Raw genomic sequence first — 27,383 nt, forward strand, 5'->3', positions numbered from 1 at the left:
GACTGGATGGATGGAAATAGGCAATTTGTTTCGCTTATTGAAACAGCCACTTGGAAGCTTTTTGCCGTTGAGGATACACGTAATTTACATACGTCGTATCCTGCCTACAGTTGTTTTCCCTGCCTACAGTTTGCCATCATGCAGTTTTTATTTTCCATCATGCAGTTTTTAGTTATAAGATTAGATGTTAGCAGACGGTGGCACATGCTAATTAAGTACGGAAAACGGGGAAAATGCGTCGTCGGTTTAAGGAAGTACCCATTTAAGTTCAGACAATGCATCCTTACTTCACTTACACTTCAATTTTATACACGCGACATAATAGCACGGTCTTGCACATGGTATGTTATACATTTTAATGTACCATGTTCAACTGTTTATCTTCCTTAGGAAGAACTTTCTCGACTGCTATGACTCATTTCTGCCATCCGTGGACCTACAATTTGGACCAGAATTGTCACAAGACCACTTATATTTCAGAACTCATGACCTGCTTAACTAATATGAGCTCAAATTGCACATGCAATGTAGTTCAATAGGAAATAGGCCACCGAAACATTTCAATTCAACATTCACACTATGTGCATAATGAACAAACACAACATAGCGTGTCATAATTGCAGAGATAAGCGATTCTGAAATTTGCAATAATATATACGATCAATATTCAATATTTATTTGCATTTAGAACCTCGATCTTTCACTTTACCTCTCACGCATACAGTACATATAGCACATGATGGTACAATTTCAAACAGCAGAATTTGATTCATTCATTTGAACAATAGAACTCATATTTATTCACATGAACTTTGCGAGTTGACCAAATTCGATGTAACATTTGAACAACATTCATAATTACACAGACACACACACCCAAAAGAGGGTAAAGTTCGTGTAACTTTGAAAGGTTTCAACGAAACAACACACCTGTAAAATGAACAAATATTTGATCACTGCGCATTCGCTCAATTTGAACAGTCAAATAAAACTATCACAATTTAGATGTAACCTTTGTGATATATACACAGCAGCAAAATCTGCCAGAATTAGCAACCAATATCTCTGAAATTTGGCAAATATTGGGAAAATAATCGCACAAACTAAGGTGTAAAAAGACGAGATAATAGATGGATAATTTGACAACGTTTTGACAAGTAACTTCTGATTTATTAATGTGGCCTTTGATAATTCTTTGGTGGACTCTATTTTATACACATTTCAGCTGTTGGTGTTGTCTTCAGCTGTTTTGTGAACTATTTTTCATCACTTTGAGTGACGGTTGTTTCAATCGATCTAATAGGAACTATACTGCGCACGTATTTACAACATAAAATGCGTACTTGGTTTTTCAGAGAAAAATGTCAGAAAATAGAAGGTCAAACTGGTCAACGATTGCCAATGAATTCAATTCAATTTTAAGAAATATTTGCGAAACTGATTGCTGTAATTAAGATCTCAAGTAAGTGGAAATTCATGAAAAAGGAAACTCTGCCTTAGGGTTTCGTAATTTTTTTCTTCAAATTAGTGTCAGACCTTCTGTTTTCGAAACACTGCAGTATTAGAACCAATCAGTTAATACTTTCCACCAGCTAGATACAAATCTCCAAATTTGATCATTTGCAAACGGGCAAACCATAACAATTCCTAGATGACAAATATTCTTATCCCGTATATTGAACTAACAATTACAACAGTATCATATCAAGCTTCCTCTGAAAAATGACAAGTTAAATTAGGCTCACTAATCTGAAACTAGAATTGCCATAAGCTGGAAACCTTTCAGCTTGATGATGAGTTGATATGATACAAGCATGTAAAATCTATCAAGAACCGAACAAAACTTAACAGCACCTCTAAATATCGACTACAAATTTTGGGAGCTCTTTTCTTTCCCCTTAGGAGTGGGGTATTTTATGAACCCATGATTTATATTTTTATATTGACTTGTATTAGTAATATTGTCAACTTTCGCAATGTCGTGAACATGAAAAATTCGAACAATCTCCTTCACTTAAGGGAAAAGAATGAGCTCCGAATCATAAAACTTCCTTTACATCCATTTTAGCCCCGACAATAGTCTTATTTGGAATAACTTGAACCAATAAGTCTTAGAAACGTACAGAGAAAGTTTTAAAACAAGTTTTTCAGTTTTCAGTTTTGGTAGAACTAATTCACATATGTCGGTACTTGAATTCGCAAATTGTGCCTTTAGAACTTCCACAACACGGTTGACGTAAATTCTCGGCTTTATTCTTCTGATGACTCAAATGAACAATCGATTTCGAATCTTGTCCATAAACCTGGTAATTGTAACGCACGTACGTTGATTAAGGCAAGACAGTAATATATAATTCGTTTCTAAGTGAGCACAAACTAATCAGCTTTCTAACGATGATGATGTTAAACTGTTTCAAGCAGGAAAATAACGCTTTGGTCAGTAGTAAAAATAGACATTTGTTTGGAACCAGAATATAATCTTTTTCAGATGAAAACACAAAAAGTAACTCGTGATATAACTTCAAATATCTAAGATTCAAGCAATAACTTCACTCAATGGCTTCACTGGCTGTCCAAATAGCTGAGGATACAAAATATTAGACTGTGGAATTATGACACGGTTACTTGAAACTTCAGAGAATTTCACTGCAAGTTTCATGCCAAGTTTTGACTACTGAAAACGCTGTTTGCTGCAAGCCATCAAAATCCTTCAGATTAAAATTATTTGACACTTTAAAACCTTCCGCGGTTTGGGAATTTAGGCTTCCAGGAAACAAACAAGCGTTGAACTAGATCCTGCAGGTCAAGTTTTTGCGTAATTTATGTTTGCTGTCTCTCTCCAGATATTTTCCAACAGATTTTTTTTTTGGTTTTTCGAAAATGATAAAGGAAATACTGAGTAAACTACGGTAAGATGTAAACTACTACAGAAAAGATGTAAGATTTGTTCTTTGCATGTAATATGTATGTTTGAGTAACTAAACGCATGTTCGGCTGTATCTAATCTAACGAATGATAACTGATAACAAATGATATTATTACAAGTTTGGTTGGTTGGGTGCACGTTTTGCTGTTTGTTGTTGAGTTGTTGCTAGTTTTACTTGCAAATAATTTTAAGGAGACAAGACAAGGTAAAATGGGGTAGATACAGTCAGTAGCAAGAAAAGTTTAGAGTTACACCAATTTGGGAAAGTCTCAGTCGCAGTCATAAAAGTGACACTTGGACAATTATCACGTAAGGGTTTTCCGGAGTCAGTTTTGAGTCGAAGTTTTTGGTAACCGGGCTACTTTTTATTAAAAAAGTCACAAACAGAAAGACGTAAGTAACAGTCTGAAACTAAACACGACCAACGAGAAGTAATAGTAGTATCAATAATATTAAGCAAGAACGGTTTCCGCAAAGTAATAAGGCAGAAGACTTCAGGAAGATTTCAAACCAATAATAACCAGAAAGACGAGTAATATATGACAGTTATAACTAACATACTCATATAACAAAAAGTCATAACAACAAACTGCTGAATTTTGACACAATCAGAAACTTTTTTCATATTTTCACAATTTCAACATTTTTGGTTTCCCACCAGCATTTCAGTTTTCATCATTTTTGTCAACATTTTCATCAATTTTTGTAACAATTTGATGATTTTCAGCACACAAATGCAAAATAGAAACCACACGAAGAAATGGACTACTTACAACAAAAGAGCAGATTACTTTCTAATATTTTTCGAATAACCTAACAATTTTTTTCTGCTTTTTGTTTTGTTTTGGCGCATTTTCAAACAAATCAATTAACAAATATAAACAAGTTTTCAACTAAGGACAGAGAAAAATTAACAAATCCAACAATAATCCGATCAGACGAAGCTTTTGAGGAACCCGATAATATGTTCTAAGAAATATTTCCACATTTTGATCATTTTCCCAGAAAAAAGCAAAAGATAATAATGCCCAGATAATAAGGATGATTACTTGTAGCCATTCTCGGTCCACGCAGAATCACCAAACGCAGCATGACCAGGATTTTGCTGCGTTTTACCATCATTAGTTTTTTCGGAACGTCCTGTATTATCATTCGAAACATTACAACCGTTGGTCATTTGGTCACTCAGGGACGCAACGGATTCGGCAAAATTTCTGGAAACTTCTAGATCTTTGGAACGTCCCAGGCCCAAACTTCTCAGCAGAGTCACTTTGGTTGGTTCGGAGAAACTCGCTTCGGCTTTTCTCATCTCGTTTTCGATTTCGCTTTTGTTCACACTTTCAAAACCGAAATCCGTTTCTGAGCTTGGAGTCTTTTCGAGCCTAGATCTTCGTTTATCATTGGTCATGTGGCTGTTACTGTTGTTGCCAAACTCAACAGCTCCAACAACAAGATCCGAGCTTGGCATGTCCAAGCTCATACCGTAGCCTGAACTGAACAAACTTTCGTCGTCGCTCAGATCGAACAATTGTTGGTCGCTCATCTCCGAGGCCAGGCGATTCTCTTTCCTGACTCCTCGACCGGTGGCATTGCCGTTGACTCCACCATTTGAACTTCCCACTAGCGTGCCGTTCTTGTCACCTGGAAAAAGTTAGACATACTCAACCTCTTCATCGCAAAGCAATCGAGCAAAGCGATGAAATCAATGCCAGAAAATGTTGAATCAAAATGAACTGAAATTTGTACAGGAAATTGATTACAATTTAACACTTCAAACAGATCTTTGACAGGCATTTTTGATGCTTCATCTACCTTCCTTCAAATAAATAGAGGATTGGACTATATGTGAAGTACCGCTTCACTTGTCCCTTTCGGGTGAAGCAAAAATTGGCGTGGCTTACTTTGTTCGCTGTGACGGCTGCGATCGTCATCATCTTCATTAGCGGCATCCAGCAGCATTCCGACTACATTAGTGACGACAGCGTCACCTCCGAATCCAGAGTCCTCTGTCCCCAATCGGTGTCTCTCCTCAGTTTCCGGAGGCGAGTAGCTCACCACTTCCGAGGTCTCCACATCACCACTGCTTATTTCCGTCCCTCCATGATTTCTTGGGTCACTTCTGCAAATAGTCAAAGTTTGCAAAAGCAAAAATTGAGATGTTAAATACTTATACAACACTTCGGTCAGATTCATAATGCTATTTAAAAAATCAAGGCAGCAGCAACGGACTTCTAGTCAATTACTTCACATACACTTAAGCTATAATTCACTTTTGTCAAAATACTTGATAAATGACCGACTAACGTCGGACGAATTTCCCTCGAACATCGAAGAGCAGTTGGCTTCGCTAGTAGCCAGCTGTTGCTTAGGGATGCTAGCATTAGGGGGAGCGGAGTGGGGGTTTCGGGGGGTTGTTTGAGTTCGGGGGTCCAAATCACCAGGTGGAGGAGTGTTCGTTGGGAGTGGTGGTCAAACTTTATGTGAAGGCCCTTCACATCATAAGATACTTAGAGAGTGTAAGGCACTAGGCTCTAAGAGCTGCTCAGCCACTTAATGCCCTCTAAGCTTTACCTGTTTATCCCGTTTTTGAGGATAATAAGTTAAGAGTCAGACGAAATATCGCCAATCGAAAAATCGCTAAGACCACAGGGCTAATATAATTGCTATAAATTAAGTTGAAACCGTGTTATGATCGGGAAAGGACTGCTTCCTCAGTTTGGAAGTTTCCTCAGTTTGGAAAGACTGTTTCGTCGGTTAGACTGATGATAGAAAAGACAATATGGAGCAGCTCTTATTTCTGAGCTTACTATTCACCGCGTAAATGTACATTAACATCTATTGTTTGCAGAAATAGGAATACTTAAATTTTGCCAGCAAACATTTCAATGTGCGTAAATGCTGACGCAGTAGGATAACTGAAGTAATGGAGCATAATGGAGCAATGAAATACAAAAATTTTGAGCAATATTTTTACATGGTTTAATTCGAACTATCGACGTTCAACCAATTAAACCAAAAGGCAAAATAAGTTCAATCTTTGCCAAACATACCATGTTGACTTGAAATACCAAGAAATCCAACATATGCAGATATCTATTCGAGACAAACCCAAAATGCTGAGCGGCAGGCTAGAATCAAAATCTGTTTTTACAATTCACTTCGTTAGAAACAGCGCGCTCAAAGTCCATTCCTCACTTGTTCCGCGCAAATTCGCGCCAAGTCACCCCCCCCCCCCCAAAAAAAAATGCTTTTAATACTTAATCTAGACTTCGGAGCAAAGTACCCAAATCTGACCGAATTCGATAAACTAAGTCAATATTTCACGCGTGTTAAGTTGTTTATCAACCCCACTGGCAATTCGGAAAGAAATCCCAACTTATCCCAAATAAATAGTTTCAGTTCTGCAACTGAAAACTCAATTTAAATTTACAAGAAGGGTAGCTTGGGAGTAAATGCCAAGACTATGATTCAGTTCCACCACTATAAATCAACTTATAAATAGCGATAGAGCAACTTGGGCACTTAAGGCAATTCTATCAAAACTAGCTTGCTATTTCGGAGTCTATTCAAATATCCTGACCAGATTTTTTTGTCAATGCCTCGATTTGCAGGTGCTATTTCAATATTGCTCCCTTCCCTCAATCTTTCATACTGCTACAAGTAAATTGCCTGCATTTCGCGGTGACACTATCCTTTTCGAGAATTTTATACATGGAAGAACAACTTGCAGAGTCATACAGAGTTAAAACTCAAATGGCCCAGAACAAAAATGAGAACTTGTTTTCCTGTCTGATTTATAAAATTCAAACTATTTTCCCCATACTTGCATCCGAAACCAGCGAACTGAAGTCCTAACCAGCTTAAGCTTAGTTGCGAAGCACATTTCTAGCAACCTCAATTCGTTTACGGAGCGTAATAGAGTTGCTGATAAGAACTAGAGATTAAAACTACTCGTATAACCATTATGTCACATGATGGCGAATGTACCATAATGAAATCGGTGATTGATTTCACCGCAGTATTATTCTTTCTTTGCTCTCGTAAACCTAACTGCTGAGTAGTAGAATGATACTAACATGGATACTTCGTATCCTGTCGTATCCTTACTCTAGTATCAATGTGACAGTTTGAAACCAGATTGTTCGCACATTCATATGAATTCATATTTTTACAATTCATATGAATTCATATTTTTACATGAGAACAATAGACATCCGTATATTCTTAATGTTAGGAAACTTAAGCGTACCTTTGGCTGTGGCGTCCTTTGGAAGCGATTACAGAGTTCTGTTTGGTGAGGAGTGGTATGGGGTCTGAGGCGACTGCCCTCACACAGTACATCCACTCGTGGTCCAGCACTGCCTCAGGGGAGATCCGGAGAGAAGCGTTCCTCTCCAACAAACTGCACACTAGCTCCACTGCCTCTCCACTCACCTGTTAAAACAGTCAACATATTACCAGTATTTACCTACTATATAGTCCGACCTCCCTTCCTGTCTTTCTCTATTTCGCTACACTTAAAACAGTTGAAGAATTTGATAAACATTGATACGAGAAAAAAAATGTCCCATTGCTATCAAATAGTTGATCAAAAACAAATCACAACAACCTGGTTTCATATCTGACATCGTAACCACTATTTTTAACGACTGGCAAACTGATGCATGGTTTATATTAACACTCTCAAATTTGAATTGATAAATTATTTCAATCAAATGTCATGAACAAAAAGCAGTTCATCTAGCTGTGGACCACCTAGACTTAAAGACATGAATATATATGTAAATGTAAAAACGCAATTGGTCTTCAATTTACTGTCTTATGAACCCACACAACAGGGTCTAATGGTTCAATCCACCTACACCGTCAAAATGGTGCAATAATTACATCGTATCAATAATCACCAGGTATGAAGACAAAGCAGTCTGTTGGTGAATCCCAGTGAAATTCATCTGAGAATTATAACTAACCATATCCCATTCTGGGGATGGGAAGAGGAGCACGCCTGACTGGATGGACTCCATGAGCATACTTTGGCACTCTGCACAACTGTGACCCTGCTCCCACCCACAGTCGTACCCACACCTACCCACGAAGGGCGGATAACCACACAGCATCAGATACCTGCACACAACACAGAGTCACAATTACTTTTAGACAACACAAAACCGAGGCTCAATTTAAACATGAAAGAAGTATCCTAAAAGACACCTCGACGGAGATGCAAATCATTAAATTTTTAAGAACGTTTATCTCATGGAACAACAGTGATTCGAAATTTCTCAGCGCGCTACGAAATTTCATGACTTTATAGGATTACTTATCGCTTGTTTAATTTTACTATTATACTTTTATAATGTCAAAACCTTATTAACGAAAAAATGCATCTTAGTAAACAGCCTCATGATTCTAGATTGAAACTTTCCTTCCATTCCTTTCTTCGCAAGCAAGAACTTGTTGGACCAGAATATTCTTCGCAACACAATGGTCACTTTATTCTAATGCCGGGAGAACATTAATTCAGCGCTTTTATTCATGTATTAATTCACCTTGATGAAGACATGTTTTTCTTCTAAAATAGGCAAAAAGACGCAGCCTGAGACATGTATACTACCCGCTCAAAACTAAGGTGAATTAGCTTGGAATATTTTCTTCCCATTTTCAATTTTTAATCACGCTCTGGTTTCTACAATAGTACATGCACACACACAAAATGCGTCCCAGCCTGATAGTGTTAAAAAGAGCCCATCAATAGAAAAGCAACATGAACAAATTCAATTCTCTTCTTATGCTCTGACGCAAAACGAAAGCCGCTTTATCTTTAAAAGCGCACAGCATTAAAAAGGTATACGGTAGAAAATTCTTTTCAGTAGATGTATATACAAGTGTGTTGTAACACGTTTGCACACGAGATTTTTCATCACAAGACTAGAGAAATTGGCGACCTTTTTGCACGAATACGTGGCATCTATAAGCGTATAAGATTAATACATTCAACGGGATGCACTATGAAAGCATTGTAACCATTTTCAACACTTGCAACAAACACCACTTTCTATTTTCCATCGATCAACCAATAAAATTCAAACCACGTGTGTCTACACCCCCAAAAAATGAAGCGACAGAATGAGAAAATAGTCACAAGACTTGCTAAAGCTTTTTTGGTAATAATTTGACCGCTTACCATTCACAATTACTATTTGCAACACTCATAACCAACGCTCAAATAATAAGTGAAGGGCGGTACCAACAGATGAAAAAGCATATGGTTTAGTATAAAATCATCAAAAAGTCAATTCAGAATTAATTAATTTAATAATAGCAACTTACGAGGATGAGTTATGCCGTCATAGAAAAATGACATACAAAAATAACCTTGTCAAAGACAGACCAAAACATTCCGGTGAAAAATCAAGAAATGATCATGTATTTGAGCAAGTTCACTGTCATTTGGAACTTAAAAACGTCACCGCAAAACTGAAAGCATCTCGAAGTCGTCAAATACAATCCGAGAACAATTTAATTAATAGCCTACCATGAGAATAAATAACGAACAACTTTGCCAGTATTCTTTCCGAAACGAAATTGCCAAAATGCTAAAATTATCTGAGGTTTCTTTCTGACTGATGACTGAGGTTTATACATAAAGTCGAGAAAGAGAAAGTGTTCAAAACAAAAAGACCTTATCTCCGTGAAATAAAAAATTAATTTGCGAGCGATGAAACCATTTTTTTAGAGTGAGGTTAAGTTGCGCGTGACCAAAAACAATCACGCGACTGAGAAAAAAATTGGCTCACTGCGAGTGAAAAATAACGTCACGCAATTCAGTCAAAATTGCATGAACGAATGAAAAAGTAGATTTGAAGTGATTGTGACGTCAAATGGTCGTAAAATTCTTTGGCCAAAACAGACACCAAGAGAAGGCCAATAATAGCCCCAGCTGTCGCTTCGCGGCTATTAACAACCGATTAACATCAAGCGAATTGCTCTGAAACGACAGGCGAGTGGTTGGCTTCTAGTAGCCAGCTGGGGCTTAGGGATTCTAGCGTAAGGGGGGAGAAGGGGTGAGTTGAGTGAAAGGCGGGGGTGTCAATCGTTGCGGTCATAGGACAAGTCGACACAATTCAAAGAATTTTCACTGACTGAACAAAACTAGACCTAGAATAGACTGGGCAATGAATTTAGAAAACCATTTAGAAAATGAGATCAACAAATCGAAAAGAAAACAGTAAAATCAATTGACACTGTCGCATGTGAACAAAAAACTACTAGCCAGCAACCTAATTTTTGCTCAAACGCCGTTTTCTCAATCTACTTTGAGCAAAAAGATTTAACGCTGCAAAACCACTTTCTCGCTCCACTTCCTGTTTCGGCGTGACCAAAATCGTCACTTCATTAAATTGTCTTTAAAATCATGAAAATGTGTGAACAGATCTTACCAACTTAACCAGAAAAATTCCGGACCGGAAACGACAAGAGGCGTCTTTGAAAAAACACTAGCCCGTCAAATAAATCCTGACGGGAGAATATAATATGAGAATATATTTCATGTCATTTCACATGCAAAAAGAAGCTAATAAAAAGAAGTCTAGTAATTAACATAGTTTTTAATATTACAAGGGGCACAAAAAGCCAAGGATAAGTTCCTTCATGCAAATAAGAGTATAGAAAAGCTCGCAGAACAATTGGCAGGTTATAATATGCTACGAAACATCTCTTAAGATTGTAGAAAATACGAAAAAACTTCTCTGATAGTTCTCAAAAAATGCTTGATACGATCGAAACTGTAATCACTTGGTATTAAACAAGTAAGAGGCTTCTTCTAAAATCCCAACTTAAAGCAGTAAAACAACAAGCGAAAAATCGCTAAAATTCGCCTAAAAATTAGCAAATAGCTGGAAAAGCTCCATATTAGCATAGTACACATGATAACTACCAAAAACATTCAAACTTCTGTCAAAACAAGCCACAAATTAATAAAATATCAAAATCAAACCTTTTGAGCAAAATGATTTTTAAAAACCCGCTCTTAGAATTTTTGTTCACACCAAATTACTCGCTCTCCAAAACAGTGAACAGAAAACCACTTTTCGCTCCGCTCTTCAGTTTTGTTCAGAAACAAAACTTTTCATTTCCTGATTAAAATTAACTCCAATAAAACAGCTATAAAAAGGACTTCTCCAATACTCCTCTTCTAGTCAGCATGTGTTTTTTAGCCATTAACCATTCAGTTGATTTACAAAGTTTGTTACTCACAGTATAACTCCAAGGCTCCATAGGTCGCATCTCTTGTCGTAAGCACAGGCACTGCTTGATCCCAGGAACACGTTCACCACTTCAGGAGCCATGTACTCTGCAGACCCAACCGGAGACACCAAGTCCACCGAGTCAACACTACAAACGCAAAAACCGTATGATAAAATATCTTAGTGATTGCCTATTTTAGGAATTATTGCACCCTCTCATTCTGCACCTCAAAGCTAAATGCAAATTTTGATATGCTAAGTAACAATCATTTCATTCACATTTTCATCAATTTTGAGAAAAGTAGATGTTGGCCTCAGACATCAGAAAACGGGTTTTATTGTTAGAGCAATTACCTTGACATTGTACAAATCAGACGACTGGACTACTTTGAAGGTTTGAAACCAAAAATCGACAAAAAACTGGTAGCAAAGACCACGTAAACCGACGAACAGCCACGGTTATCAGTCAGTAACCAACCTGTAATTGGCGAGTGAATCACCCGGCTTGTCTGGTCTGATCCAGGGTGCAGATGCCAGGTCGAAGTCACACAGCTTCACTGGAGCAATACAGTTTGGATAAACACACAGGATGTTGGCGGGCTTCAGATCTCGGTGGGCGATGCCTGAAAGCAGAACTTTTTCACTCACTTTTTTTAGACTGTTTGGGAGACAGACTATAATTTGTCTAATACTTCAAAATTACAGATTGTACAATTAAAGATTGTACTGAAGTAAACTCCAGCAAAATAACAAATGTTGCAGTCAAAACGTACGTAGATCAGAAATCTGATTTTGAGTTGGTGGCGGGAGAGGGGGTGGAGTTGATTAGCAACCATTAAGTGTCATTTACGAAACTGCTGTGGGTTGATTGTCACAATCACCAAATAATAGTTATGTAAATCAACCTCACTGAATTGATTAGGTTGTTTTCAGCTGCATAATTGTGAGCCAATCTAATCTGTGGTGGTAAAGATTTTCCTGTTTTTTATTTTTATGAAATCATTTGCTTGGTAAAATTCCTTTAGTTGTTTTTGTCTGGCAGAAAAGTAACCGTGAACAATTAAGACCATAAGTTATTACGGACTTTCATTGAATTGTAGTTGATTTTTTTGTAAAGTCGTATCTTGCTTTGTACAAAACCCCGCAAAACTTCATCCGCTTGGTTACTTTTTCCACATGAAATTTGAAAATTTAATTTGCGGTCTATAATGATGCCCAAGTACGTAACTTAGTTTATATGTTCTACATTCTTAACTGGATGGACTATCTTTGTTCAAGAATTCCAGCTTTCTAAATTTAAGCTGCCTTCTTTTTATCATTTGTCAATTTTAAACTCTCCAAGTCATCCATTTGTTTGCGTAGTTTTGTTATAAAAAACATAGCCGGCAGATTGCCGGAATAGCTGCGAAATAGACTTGCGTGCCGTAAAATACAGATGGAAAAAAGATACAGAAGTGAGTTGATAATAGTTATCGCCGCCGCCTATAAAACTTACAAGTTTATTTCAAAGGAGGTTGTTTTTGGGTGCAAAAAAAGTTTCCCTGTCGCGTCTCGAACCGGCGATCTCCGGATTAACAGCCAGTCGCCTTTACCACTCGGCTGTCGGACCATAAAATCTTTTTTCTTACAATCAACTTTGTTTTAGGAACAGATTCTGTTTCTGAATAACCGCAATTTAGGTCACGCAGAAAGCGTGAAATCAAGCGCGAAAAAGCCATTTAAGCAGTGACGAGACAGAATGTTCTAGAACAAATGTAAAACGAAAATAAAGCGTCAGACGACGAAACAAAAAACATAGCCGGAAGAATTCCGGAAGCGACTCGAAGCACCAAACCTTCACAAAAAGCTGAAGCCATTTTCTTTTTGTATTAAACCATTAACTCATTACCACCCCGGGTCTGATATAAAAATCGGTGAAATTTAAACCACTGTCACCAAGAGAAAGAAAATGCAGCAAAATTTTATTATTGAAAACGTTTGGTAACGTTAAAAGTCTGAAATTTTTGGGATGGTCAAAAAACTGAGAGCCTGACAAAGCTGAAAAGGCCATCAATTGCCCTCAGATAATTAATGATTCTAATCTCAAAAAGATCGCGAAAGCAAACGGCAGATAAAAACTTTTCAAAAAAGACAGGAAAAACAAAATTATTCAAAAAAGAGTGCTCAAACTTACGAATCAGAGAACCACTACAATTAGATTTCTAATCACGGCAATTAAGACAAAAATAATACATGATTCTTCCTTGTTGTATATATGCTAGACAACATGACTTCATACTAACTCAAAAATTAAATTAATCAAAGAAAAACAAAAGCAACAGAATAATATTCAAAGGCAAAAAATTGTCTAAAAACAATACAAAGCCCGGAAGAAAATTGCAATGAATAGTAATAAGTAGAAATGTTGGAAAAAACTTTCTAGCAAACTCCCAGTAATGCCTTTTTTGAATTAAATCAATTGCAAACCGAAGAAACCAAGATCTATAAAAAAGCTGCATTCATTCAATTTTTTAACTGAAAAAATCAATATAACGAATATAAAAGTAGGTGCCAGGAAAAAACTAGAATGATACAAACGAGAATGTGAAGAATATGGACACAATGTTAGGAACACCGTAACAAAAAGACCAATTGATTTTTGAAAGTTAAAAATCAAATTTAAAAAAATCAAGAAAAACGAGTACATTTCATTGATCAGCATTCGAGACATGGAAAAAACAACGAGTCATTCGAGACAAAAATCCAAGTTGCTGAACAGTAAAACAAGAAAAAGCAGAATTCAGACATACGAAACAATGTAACATTTTGCAAAAAAGTGGTCAAAAAATATTTAAGACTGCATTTATGAAAAAAATTTATCTGTTTTTCAAAAGATTAACACGAAAAAATGATTGAATTTTTATTGAAACGAAATTAAAGTCCCTCATGTTCAAAATACTATTTCTAGTAATTAAAAGCAAAATACAAAAAAACTGAAAAAAAATGGCAAAAAACTACGAAAATCGGATTAGCAAATGTACAATTTTATGAAACAAAATTACATCGAGGTAAAAAGAGGCATCGAGTATATGACTTGTCAACGGGAAGTTGTCATATTGACTGATTTTTGACAAAAAGACGGCTAAAAGATCCAAAAATGAAAATAGGAAAAAAAGCCAAAAATTAATTAAAAAATCAAGAAATTTATGCCAATTTTGAACTTGAAACGCGTTTTCAGGCTCTGCAAAATAATGTGCTATCAATTTCCGGGTTTTACATTTCAACATAGCATCAATTAAAAATTATTTCTACAAAAAACCAAATTACAAGCAAAAAAACTAGACAAAAAACGGCTAAAAACGGTTATCTATATGTGCCATTCAGTCAAAAATTACTTTTCAATGTCAAAAAGTCATTCACTAAACGCAGCGCATGATCAAAAAACTTCTCTCGCTCAGAAAAAATTAGTTCACACTGCAATTTTACTCGCTTTTGCTTTTAGGTCAAAACATCGTCTGAACGAATAGTACTTCCGGTAAAAAAAAAAAAAAACCTTAAGAAAACCAATACTCCTCATCGAGTCGTAAAAAAACCAAGAGCACCGCAATATAGCTACGCTCAGCTTACAGCTTCGCAGCTATAATTACTAATGTTGCGTTTTGCAGCCGAGTAAATTGAATTATCTGCAAACACCAATTTTATTCAACTTAGATCAACACAAACGTTTGGGAGGTCGTTAATGTATAAAAGGAATCGCTTGCAATTTTGAATTTAATCAGCCATCCTCTAATTTTCACCAAAAGAATCTATCTACATTTTAATTGACCTTTTGTCCTCTATTGCCGTGTACCTAAAAACCTTCATCGCCTCTGTGCACGTTCAAAAAGACAAAGAAAGCAAAGTGTTCCATTTTTGAGCTCAATTAAGTGTTGTCTTCAGACTGACATAATCCCACTGTTCCCCTAAAGCCATTTCCATCACCAGGAAGGAACTCATCTTTTTTCCATTATTTCCCCAGACAGCACACCCCACCAACCGGGAACAGAATGCATTGAATTCCCATTCTATTTGACTCAAATTGAGTGAGCGTAATTTGATTGCATATCGCTCAATTAAATCCGTAAGTTGAGACCGACCAATTTAAACACCCATTGCAATCCGATTTGAACTCTTAATCTCATCTGCATTTGAACAACATTCAACATCGCAATTTATTGAAAAGGATTTGAAAGGTTCTTTTTCATTTGCAAAAGTTTGAATCAATGTTTTATCAAATTTGGAACCACATAAACTCCACTATAAAGTTTTGTTATACTTTAGAACGACTCTGGTAATTCGATATGATCATTGAACCATTTTATGCTTGATACTTTGCTATATCGTGGTTAAGTAGTCGTTTATGTTGTTTAGAACAACAATGCATAATAAGTTATTAGAACTTGTTTTCGGGAAGTTAATGATGTCAGCATGATCTCTCTAAGCATATCTCGATAGATTACGTCTAATCTTTTGACTCCATTTCGTTGCAACTTGAGACAGTCAATTAAACTTAGATAATTACATCTCAACAATCCATCGTCAGCCTTGCTAATTAGTTTTAAATTCTACCTTAGAGTCAGGTACTTCTCAAAAATGGAACAACACTAAGTTCTGTTGTGTTTGATAGTCTACTTTGGTTCAAACACATTTTGAAAGTGATGGTTGCAAGTTTGCAACCATATTTGCACCAACTGCAAATGGTGGTTATAAATTTTGCACCAAACAATAAGCAGCACATTTAGTGTGCTCAAACTGTTACTTCAATTACTTTGCAACAAATTCAATTCCAACTTAGCAACGTGACATTTGCAAACAAAATAGTAGATCAAAAAGCACAGCATATTGTAAAGTTAAACATTGACATTGAACGCGGTTTATGGTGAGGAAACAAAGCAACAAATTTCACAGCAAAGAGGTCAAATTGTCTTTGATCTAAAGGACGATAAAAATGACATTTCAATGTCGATCTAATTATTACAACTTATAGACACCTATTGAGGAATAAAACTGAATTTTCATTAAAGATTTTTAACAAAATGACCAGTCAATTTAGACGAACTCATCAAGCGGCCATAGCTGTATATTAACATAAGGAAAAATTACAAATTCTAGAACCTTATTTTAATATGAACATCAACAAGCTTCAAAAGACACTAAATTATTTTCCAGTACAAAATTATCAGTTCTTCAACGGTTCGACTAAGATTTCAGAATTAAATAATGGGCATAAAATATGCAAGTAAGATTGCTTAAATTGCCTAAGTTAGTACTCTATCGGGTAAGATCTAGTGAAGGAATCTATTCACATCTGACACCAAGCCAGCTAGTTTGCACATTTGCAGCTCTTATGCAACCAAATTCTGAGATCATTGTGACTGACTAACATACAAAAAAACTTTCCTTCCTACATAAGGTTAGATAAGTTTTTTGTATGTTAGTCACAGTGATCTCAGAATTTGGTTGCATAAGAGCTGCAAATTTAGTTCAGCTAATTTGGTTCAAACTATCTTCCTTGGTGTCAAATGTGAATAGATTCATTCACTAGATCTTACCCGATAGAGCAATCTTACTTGCGTATTTCATGCCCCTTATTTACTGTATTATTACCTTTTGAGTGTAGGAAGGAGAGTGCACTGGCTACATCCCGGGTGACCAGACTGGCATCCCTCTCCCCAACTGGTCCATGACTCAGATGGTCCACAAGGGTGCCACCATTCATCTTCTCATACACAAGGAAGAACCTATACAGTCATTAATCAAATCAACTATGACAACTAGACATGCTGCTTGGTTATTTCTAATCGAATGAAAGTCAATGTGTAAACCGTTCATTATTTAAAAACTGAAACCAATATTTATGTAATATTAACCATTTTTTTATTTTCATTTCCTATCTTGGCGTACTTCACAATGGAGAATAATTTCAGAAAATTAACGTCAATAGGTTTCAACGGTACTGAAGAACAGCTAAACAAAAACAGAACAGAGCTGCTCTAATTATGAAACGCCAATGATAAAAACCTTTCAAAAGTGTGAAACCTCTTAAGCTTATTTATACAGCCTACAAGGAAAAACACTAATTGTTTTCCGACGTATCGCAAACACTCGAATTGCTTTCAAAATATAAAGGATCAAAGCTCGGGTAACATTTGCAAGCTTATTTGCAATTTCATCTTGAGGCTAACATAACAAAATAATTTCTCTCTTAGAACACATGTAGGCACGCTCATTTACATTTTATTACGTTTTTTTTGTCGCCGACAAATTTGAAGTCAGAAATTTTGGTATTGAAAAATGACAAATTGGCTCCCAATATCGAAGATCACATAAGGAACTTATCGCTCCTATACAAAAATATACCCATCACATTGCCGAAAAATAGCCTCCGTTGATTCCCATATGCAAGATTGGGATTGAAAGAGAACTAGTGAAATGATTTTTGTAAAAACAATTTCAAGAGCAAACTATTTTGATGTCCATTTTGGAGCAGAACATAATCTTTCTTCGTAGTTGGACGACACAGGGGCTAGTATCAATACCAATAATCATCAGAGATGGTAACTAAAAACCAAGTTCGAGTAAAGGTCATTTAAAATTGCGCTTTATGGGTTTATCCCGTTTCTATTTCTGATTTCGTTTTTTGATACTGTTTTCATTTTGAATTGTTTTGCTGAGCAACTGCTGTCTAAAAACACTTTTAGCAGAATGAGAGAAGAGTTCAACTAGCCTAGAGAAAAAAAAATTACGCAAAATGTTGAACAAGATGTGAACTAAGGTAAAGCGAATAATTTTTCATCGACGAAGTGAAAACATAGCCAGAAGAATTCAGGAAACGACTCGACCTTTAGTTTCCTACTAAAGGGATTACTAAAACAAAAAAACCTCAGCCAAAAATGAAGATAGCCCTTAAAAACCAATTGCACTCAATACATTACTCCTATAAATAAAAGCCAAATTTCTCGTAAGCAATTGAAAACATCAATGTAGGCGAGCAGCAAATTTCGAGACATGTTAGGCTTCCAATACTTTCTATTGGAAGAAAAATGAATTTAGCAAGAAATAGCCAAAAATTGTTAGGTAAAATTTCCGAAATTTTCCGTAAGAGTTAGGTAAATATCCAAAAATTTCCGCAAGGTCTCAATCAAAACACAATTTAACATTACAAACAGTAACCAATTGGTAACTAAACAAACGTTGTCACTTTGACAAAAAACATTAGTTGTCGCTTTAGATCGCAATGAACGCGATAAAACTAAAAAAAATGACCAACAACTTAATCAAATCGAAATAATTATGAATAAGACTTGAGACAGAACAATATTCAAAGAGCAAAAATTGGTTATGTTATCAATTCCACGCCTTCAGAATGTTCCCAGAAAAAGACTGTTTTTCACAATTTGTAAAATTGAAGCGAGAAAAATATCCGTGCCATAATACGGTAAATGAAATCGATTGAAATTCAAAAAATGAAGACCTTTAAAAAATCATAAAACGACAAATATTAATAGTTCAAATCGACGATTTTAAGGCAGGGCAAATAATAATATAGGTCTTACGAGGATTAAGAAAGAAACATGCTTGAATGTGAAGAAAACATACATTGTGAAAAAGATTAAAACTAATTCGCTATTTCAGAAAAATCAAAAAACCCACTGGAAACTCTTAAAATCAAAAAGCATGGATTTATTGTTCTTGAGCAATCGAGGTTTAGGAACATTACATAGCCATCTTTCTGTCTAAGTGAAAACAGCTCAATTGCGAGAGAAACACAATAAAATTTTCAGTTCAAATTATGGTAAAAATATTATCGCCAAACAGAAATCAAACAGCAACAAAACAAACCCAAAAACACGTATGGTGCACCAAAAGACTCAATAAAAAGGTCAATAGACTCAAAGTACAAAAAAACGTAGAAAACTGACAACCGCCAAAATCGGATTAGTATGTGTACAAATTTTTAAAACAAAAACACCTCAGTTCAAAAAAGGGCATCCAATTCAGGAGCTATCAGAAAGACGTTGACATATTACCTAGCTTGATAACAACAACAACAAAGTCCGCTCAAAGTGCCAAAACTAACTAATGAAAAAAGGCCAAAAATTGACAAAATTGTGAAATATGGGCCAATTTTGCACTTGAAACGCATTATTAAGCTCTCATAAACATTGTGGTAACGATTTCAGATGTTTGCATATTCATGCCGCATCGGTTGAAATTTACACAAAACCATGTTACAACAAAGTCAAATGGACGAAAACGGCTAAAAACTCCTCTACAGGCCTCCAATCTCTCAAAACTCTTTTCAAAGTCAAAAGTCATTCACTGAACGCAGCGCATGAACAAAAACCTTCTCTCACTCAGAAAAAGTTAGTTCACATGGCAATTTTACTCACTTTCACTATTAGGTCAAAATGCCGCCTGAACAAATAGTACTTCCGGTAAAAAAAAACTAATACTCTTCTTCGAGTCCTAAGATGGGAGCTCTATAATAGCCGGCTGAGAAGCTGAGGCGGCTATGAATAAAGTATACACAAGTCGGTTCCATGTAAGCTGCTGACAGCACTGCAAGCGTTCCACGTAAAGAATTTCAATTTTTAGTCAAATGCAAATTTTGAATTGGTACAGATTTGCAAAGATAATTGTCCAAGAAACCTTTTTCCTTGTTTGTCCTTTTTTTTAAAACAGCCACAGATTGCCGGAAAACAGCCGCGATAGACGCTTGTGGCATTCCATGAATTGAAACAACCAAAATAAGATACAGATCGACCACCAGTCCTTTAATAGACCACTAGGGTTAGATTCGGACTGTCGATTTTATGACACATACGGTCTATAAGGAAAAAGTGCTCAGAGAGCTTTTTCAAAAATGATATTCGAAATCAGAAAAACAAGACTAATACTCAAGAATTAGGGCATATAAGTTTTGCACTACTTAGATGCACACTATTGATCTTTAACTAAAATGTTCATAATTTTAAATTCCATAAGTGAGTTCAGAAGTCAGAGTGAGATAAGTCACGCTATTTGCATAAACTATCAATTAAACTTCGCGGCTATCAATTAAAAGACCGTGAAAGAGGGAAACTAAAACAGAATTTTCACGCTACTTTTCGCTAAGTTTGACTTAAATATTGCTACATCTTTAATAGCGAGTCGGTTATGTTTGTTCTGCGTGTATTGTATAACGTTGAGTGAATTGCTCTCAAACCACCGGCTTCGGTAGGAGCCAGCTGGGGCTTAGGGGTGCAAGCATTAGTGGTGGGCAAAGTATGAGGGGTCAAGACATGGAACTTTTAAACCAAAACTGATCTCATCTTTGACTAACTCCAACTCCTCTTCGTAGAAGTCGATGAGCTGCACAATATTGTCGTGGTCCCTACATTGATGCATGATCTCCATCTCGCTGAATACTCGTGCCCTGGAGTGCCCTCGCTTCTCAATCCGCTTCACTGCAAAGTACTCCGTGTCCTGGTCGTCACCACCCTACAAAAATCATAATAAAAAGCCGCAATTTCAACTAATCCTTTTTGTGAATTCATGAAATTAATTTGACGTGTTCTTGATGTTGAACATAATTCGCTGTTTATATTTTATATTTCAGCATTGTGGCTGCGACAAGAGCATAAACTTTAGAGCAGCGCTGATCCAAAATATTTAGAGAGTTGATTTCCATTGCAGTTCGCAATTATTTTTGATTTACATTACAACGTGGAAACCGGCACATTAGGTTAAATGAGGGAGTGTTTAGCTACCTCATCTCCGCACAGATTGACAGAATGACTGTTAGTGCGATCTCTGATCTTCTGAGAGATCCTGCCTCCTTTGCTCTTAGGCTGTTTCACAGCATCCGTTCCTTGCCCACGTCTGTCCGAGTTATTATTAGCACTGGCAGAGTAACTACTCTTGAGAGAGCTGCACGTGTACACTGATCCATACGATCCACAACCCAGAAAAGCGTCTCCAGTCAGTCGGTAGTTATCTGTCAAACATCGCACATGATTTTTGACAATTTAGTTTTTCCTTTTCTCATTTTTTTCGGACTCAACTGGCCGCCTCTTTCAATGAAACATGCCATATTGAAACTGAACAAATAATCATTCATGGTACATTTGGATTGAAAATGGTCAGATTAGCGCATTCAGGTCTTAGGCATCTAGTGCGTTAATAGAGCGTTGTCTATGATCAAATTACATCAATTCCACAATGCTGCTACACGGGAGAGGTCTTACCTTTAGGGTCAATAAATTATTGCTAATTCTTTGAAAAGCTTTATGTACGTGGTAAAATTGCCATATCGCTGAACTCACCTGAAAATCTTGGCTGTGACAAGCTCTCTGATAGCCTCTTCCGCCTGGATCTTCTTCGTTTGGTCCTCAAAATCACGGGGTCGTTAGACTTCATACTCTGCACCGCATCCTCATCAAGTTGGAATGTTGTTTCGAGATCCTTTGCAACTGCTGAACTTTCTTCAGTGCAGCCATTAGTAATGCTATCTCCTCCACCCAATTCGCTCCTGTCTACACCACCATTTACAACCGATTCCCTATCTCCGTTCGTGCCTCCTCCAAAAGCGACCGAATCCTTGTTCACCGATGTGCGTGACTCCAGATCGCCAGGAGTTGCAACGGGATCCAACATGGTCAAGTTTTTGGTACAGGTTCCACGACCTCGATTCCTCAGATTGTAAATCAGCAAATTTCACACTAATCACTTTTCTCATTCAATTTGTGTCAACAAACGAATTGTGTCAATTTTATTGCAATTGAATTAGTATTGCAAATCGCTTTCACGTTAATAACGAAAGCCAATGAATGCCAGTTAAGGCCGTTTCCGAGTTGATTTTCTGCAAAATGCCTGCCAATTTATTGCCACACGGGAAAGTAACCGATAAGTTCTGGTCACAACCAGATAGGAATTATAGCTAACTAAGGGAAATAATTTTTGGGACTAAGGAACAAGAAAGGTATCAACATTCCATGATCAATAAAGAGCGGAAAAGAATAATTTGCCCGAACTTAATTGCAATCGGAAATTATTCTTTGCAGGTTCTTCCACTAGAGTAGAAGAATCCTTGAGCTAAAACACAAAGTTCACTAAAAATTAATCAGGTCAAACTGAAGTTCACATTTAATTCACTGCCACAATTATTGCTAAGCTCTTAGTAAGCCAAATAATTAGAACTTTTATGGAAGACTTGGTTGGTCAAGACTTTTCTTGCCATTTTAAAAGGCACAGCAACTAATACTTCATCCAAAACTTAATAATTGATACAACTGAAATTCGGCGGAATTGCACCGTTCGCACGAAAGCGCCGTTGTCCAATTGAAACAGCGTAGTCTAAATGCACGCTCTAGTTATAAACCATTTATACCAATCTTCTCAGTTCCATCGAATTCAATCCCTCAAAATCGACTAGTTACATGTTTGTTTCAAGTTATTAGGCATTTTTAAAACTTGGATCTCAGTGTAGATACCACTAATCTGGACAATTTCTACATCAAAGAAATTAAGAATATGACATTTTAAAACCTTGAACCTAAATAGTTTTTCACCAGAGCTGTTCTTTTAGAGAATTGGCGCTTCTTAGATAATGAGCAATTTTATATGCAAAAACAGCACAAAACGAGCGACTGTCCGCTGCATCGCTCAACCATGGGAGCAGGTGATGTTGTCTTGTGGCTTCAGGTGTAGAGGGGGGGGGGGCATAAAGTTATTAGTGTTTCAATGGATAATACAACACGGTTGCTATCGCTCTTCGCCATCGAAACGTTATTGAACTCCGAGGCGAACTAGTTTCAACTTTGAGAATGCGATAACAACCGTGTAATTTTTTAATCACTTGCTTAACTTACGCCAACAACAATTTTTCCAACAGTTGCTTAACTTACGCCACTTGAACTCCGATCGGACTTTTCCCCTTTTCGCCACTCTTTAAATGGAAACAGTTCCCGAAAAACAGTCGCAAATTTTGCCTGGAGTTTGGTCATTGTTCCCGAGATTTTTTAAGTATTCATCGTGCGCTAACAAGTTATTTAATCACCTGATCTTGGGCTTTTCAGGAACTTTAGATTCTTGACAATTTTCCGGGAATTGCAACGCAGGAAGTTGCAGGGGGCATTCGAAGTGAAATTTCAAGTCAACTAATCTACAGCTGGTGCAAAAAGCTAAAAATGACCTCCACGAATGAGCAAATTTAAAACAGACTTGAACTCTATACAGGTCCCTTTTGTTGGGCTATCTTTGCAGGCAAGAAGAGCGATAAGTGAACTTTTTCTGTTGACACTATTATAAAAATGACTTTATCTCAGGGTCCTTTTGAGCTCAAGATCGTGATCTGTGGACAAGGGAAATATCGTGAGCTGTTCAACTTACCGAGCTCTGAAGTCGTTTTGCAACCACTGCACCAAACAACTGAACCAAATCAAACAAATACCCACAATTAAGCACAGCAATCAATCGCACACTTCGTAAGGGTAAAGCAAAACGTTTGCTTTACAAAACGCCCATTTTAGACTAACTTGACTCAACAAAAATAAACCCAGAAGGTAAATTTGTCAATTCTGTGCCACAATCAATCTGTGCTCAATGAAACCCGAGATTTTTTGACCCTGGATTGCCGATCTTGTGGCAAACCACCGCTCGGTTTTCTCTTTTTACACTTTCTTCAACTTGTTTCTGCAATGGTAACTTTTGAATTAATAATTAAAGTATCAAATTGGAGATTATAACTAGAAAGTACTGAACTGACTGATCAAATACTGTTTGATATAATGCGATGTACAGCGCGATCAGCTAAGTCACATTTCCATTTCGCGCGTTTGAACTGAACTTGCAAAAATAAAATGCTTTTCTTCACAGCAAACTGTTCTAGAGGCTATTCTATTCTACTACTGCTTTACACAAATATATTCAACGCAGGCGATAGTGTAGCTGGCTGAAAACGCAACACGAGCAACGCAACTATATTATAAATGGAAATTGTGTGACAGTCACTCTCTTGCTGTACAAAAGCTGAACGTTTATTTTTAGACTATGCAACGGATAAAAGCGTGATTTAATGTGGAATAAATTATACACACGGTAAGTCGTGAGCCAATTGAAAGCTACTGAACGCAACTGAAGACAAGCGAGAGAGTGATTTCATTGGCGCCCGATGACCTTACTGTCTGGTTATGCAATCTCAATAAGCAGTTACATAATACTTGAGTAACTGAATGAAACACAACAACCACTTTTAGCCGAAACGTTGCTTGAACGAACTTTTCTTCCGCTTGAAAATTGAGCGAATTTTGAAAACAAAATTAATGAATCTGGTGCCCTCTTAGACTTGGAGCAGCAAAAACTGTCTTCTGAGACTAAAATTCCCTCAATTGGGTTAAAAATAGATATCTGCTAAAAGATGAATGCTACTGTTTCGGCTAAGTGGTGAATTAAGTTCACATGAACATATAAGTCTTGTGATCTGACCGTGTGATTCTTTTGGAGGTGTATCTCGTAGCCTAAAGAAACAGGAAATTATACACGTCCAGCCTTGAAAGAGTAATTGCTGTGGTCATTCATTTGACCATCCGTGCACATTTTGCATGATTTAATTCTCAAGCCGGATAAGCTGAGTGTAATTACATCTGCTAGCAAATATCGTTCTTTTAACATTAAACTGAAGTGTATACGAGTTTAAGCAGGTCATTGAGTTTTAATTTCTCTCAAGTTCTGCTAAATTATGTGAAACTCATTTGCAGAGCTGAAGTTATTAACCGGTCATATACAATTTATATTTAGAGGGTACGTCAGTATATGACGAAATTGAAACAAGTGTTTGAAAGATGACTTTCAATTTTTTGACCAGAATAAGTTAACGAAAACTGAATTTCTGTTGAATGTGTTAGTTAATCTGCGCTCTAAACGACAAAATAGATAATAGTAATGTTGTTCAGGTATATATTGACCCCTTGCATGATAGAATGCCTACAAATTTCAATTGAAAATTTCATGCGAGAATTCACCCTGAAACTAAGTTTAAACCGCCCATTAATTGAACAGAAATGGAATGCTTAAATTTACGTGGGTTGGTAGAAAAATCAACCACTCGGTCAATTTTTATAGTTCTAATCGAGGGTACACAGGGCCAATATTCCAATATTGGGACCCCCTCCCCCGTGTGATTGCGACCCGAACATATGTAGTTATAATGAATGTTTACATTTAATTAACCACCTACACATACATCTATGCACAACTTTGCGTGATAATACACAAGTTAAGCCAGAATTTGATAATATACTTATCGTGTTATTTATGCATATCAAAAGAAAAATATGCGTTTTTCGGAGTGTCCTTTTAAAGAAAAGCAGAAATGTTTTTTTCAAGTTTTGGAAACGCATATGCTGAAAACAGCGTATCACTCGTGGCTAACTAAAGAAAAGCAAAATTCAAGAAGTACCTCTTTCAGTGCAATCAGATTGTCTATCTCGGACAGTATTCAAACGAAAACAAAAGATCCTTGTAGTTCTGTAAAGCTCCGAAAGTCAAAATCAAATCTCATTTTTATCGGGTGGACTTTCGTAATTTCACACGGAGCGCACATAGCATCATGTATTAAGAGTTTTTGAGCCTCATTGTTCAGGTAATATATCAAGTAATTAATAACGTAAGGTGTTCAGAAGCAAATAATGTTGATAGTTCAGAACTGAATTCGGGTATACAATGTGACACGTTGCTTAGTATTACTAACCACTTGGCGAAATAAAGTATATATTTGGTTGCCTGTGGAAAATCGGAGGATTCTCACATGTTTTTGTCTGCGTTTGTTATTGTTTTGGTGAAAAAATATTATACGCAGTTTTATTTTTCGTTTAACTCAAGATTGGAAATAACTGCGGCTTCCATTGCACCTCATCTTGAAGATTATTACTGACCGGGTGCTCAATTTTTGGTGAAATGTGCCCTGAAAGTTACTTAACATGGGGCTTTAATTAACATTGAAATGCCTTAACTAAGATAAAATGCATATTCCATACTCAATTTTAATCGCTTTCACAGGCATCCAGGACCACATTTGGGACTCACCCTTCAGTTCTGTTGTCCTCCTGTGTCCCTTGTGTTTATGCTCTTTATTCATGAAAACCAAAAATTGATGGCTCTTATATTTAATCGCATTTTAGACAGAATCACATTCATTTATTAAGCATCAAGCAGATCAACTTCTTCCGGACATTAATTCTATTGATTCTTAAGTTTATGAAGTTTTTTTTAGCATTTTGGGATTCATCAGAAATTTTAAATAGTGTTACATGCTCTAGTTCTGAAAATAAATTTATTAAGTTTACGCTGGGAATACCTTTCCTTCCAGATGTTAAATATCGGAAACTAAAATTGTTTTGTTGTGTGTTTCTTTCTTGACTGATGATCCGAATACCATCTACAGCTTGGCAACTACTTCAAAATGTTTTGCTTTGATTGCTGAGATGTTTTTGGAAATCTTCTTGAAAACAATTTTCTGAACTTCAGTCGTTCAACAGAACTTTGACGCCCTAATTATATTTCGCAGATGAAGTAAAACATCAAATCAAATTTTATCGTGCTTGTGACCTTTCCAAAATTGTACTATTTCTCCTTCTTGAGTTCTTTGAGATCACAAATTATGTAAATTTTATCATACGAAACGTTTAAATTAATACAAAAACTGTTCTCCTGGCACCAATTTAAACTGAAAAATTGACGAAAAGCCAATAAACTTTATGCTTTATGCGTAACCCAAAAGGTCACCAGTGCTGTTAATTCATAGACGTGTGCTATTCTGAAAGTTATTAAAATTAATTGTTGTGACCATTGCAAAAGCATGCAATCTATCAAAGCTTGCTAATTGTCTCTTATAAAGAAAAAAGTAGATAAGAAAATAAAGTTTGAGGCAACGAAGCGTGGTTTAAAAAATGAATTCAATCAAATAGTTTACTTGATTGATGCCTTAATTGTGTTAATCGAAAATGTTTCCATCCATTCCGTTTATAAAGGCCTATTCCGTAGAGTCGATCATGCCTGTACGTTTTGGTACTGTGAGGTTTGGCAAATTTTAGCCAGACAATTTGTTTTCCACAAAGTTTTAATAAAATAGGTTGGATAGTTAAAAAAACTTTGAACAAAGCCTCAAATAGTTGTGGTATTACCCTCCGTGTGAGAAGGAAAAAGTTCAATAC

At 36.4% G+C, this 27,383-nt stretch overlaps 1 protein-coding gene across 2 annotated transcripts; it reads right to left on the bottom strand.

The window, feature by feature from the left end:
• Positions 1 to 543: 543 nt before the first annotated feature.
• Positions 544 to 24,318, bottom strand: LOC142345825 (uncharacterized). 2 transcript variants are annotated; one of them, XM_075398227.1, is made up of 12 exons: positions 24,208 to 24,318; positions 23,563 to 23,948; positions 21,498 to 22,266; positions 20,943 to 21,169; positions 20,516 to 20,673; positions 16,798 to 16,931; positions 11,651 to 11,795; positions 11,183 to 11,320; positions 7,897 to 8,050; positions 7,176 to 7,360; positions 4,828 to 5,045; positions 544 to 4,567 (listed from the first exon to the last, which is right to left on the bottom strand). In XM_075398227.1, exons 3-12 carry the CDS (start codon positions 21,826 to 21,828, stop codon positions 3,972 to 3,974), a joined length of 2,286 nt encoding a protein of 761 aa, XP_075254342.1. In that variant the 5' UTR covers positions 21,829 to 22,266; positions 23,563 to 23,948; positions 24,208 to 24,318; the 3' UTR covers positions 544 to 3,971. The 2 variants fall into 2 exon arrangements, with proteins under 2 accessions (XP_075254342.1, XP_075254341.1); XM_075398226.1 differs by having other exon boundaries at positions 23,563 to 24,315.
• Between the last annotated feature and the right edge of the window lie 3,065 nt (positions 24,319 to 27,383).

The sequence above is a fragment of the Convolutriloba macropyga genome, chromosome 9, assembly GCF_964194025.1.
Source record: "Convolutriloba macropyga chromosome 9, txConMacr16.3, whole genome shotgun sequence".
NCBI lineage: Eukaryota > Metazoa > Xenacoelomorpha > Acoela > Convolutidae > Convolutriloba > Convolutriloba macropyga.

Bases quoted from the DNA above. Each gene is read 5' to 3' on its own strand.
- LOC142345825 (XM_075398227.1), bottom strand. From the start codon at position 21,828: ATGTTGGATCCCGTTGCAACTCCTGGCGATCTGGAGTCACGCACATCG. The intron at 8,051-11,182 runs GTGAGTAACAAA...TGTTGTGTGCAG, and splicing joins TGGAGCCTTGGAGTTATACT to GTATCTGATGCTGTGTGGTT. The intron at 4,568-4,827 runs GTAAGCCACGCC...AACTTTTTCCAG, and splicing joins CAGCCGTCACAGCGAACAAA to GTGACAAGAACGGCACGCTA.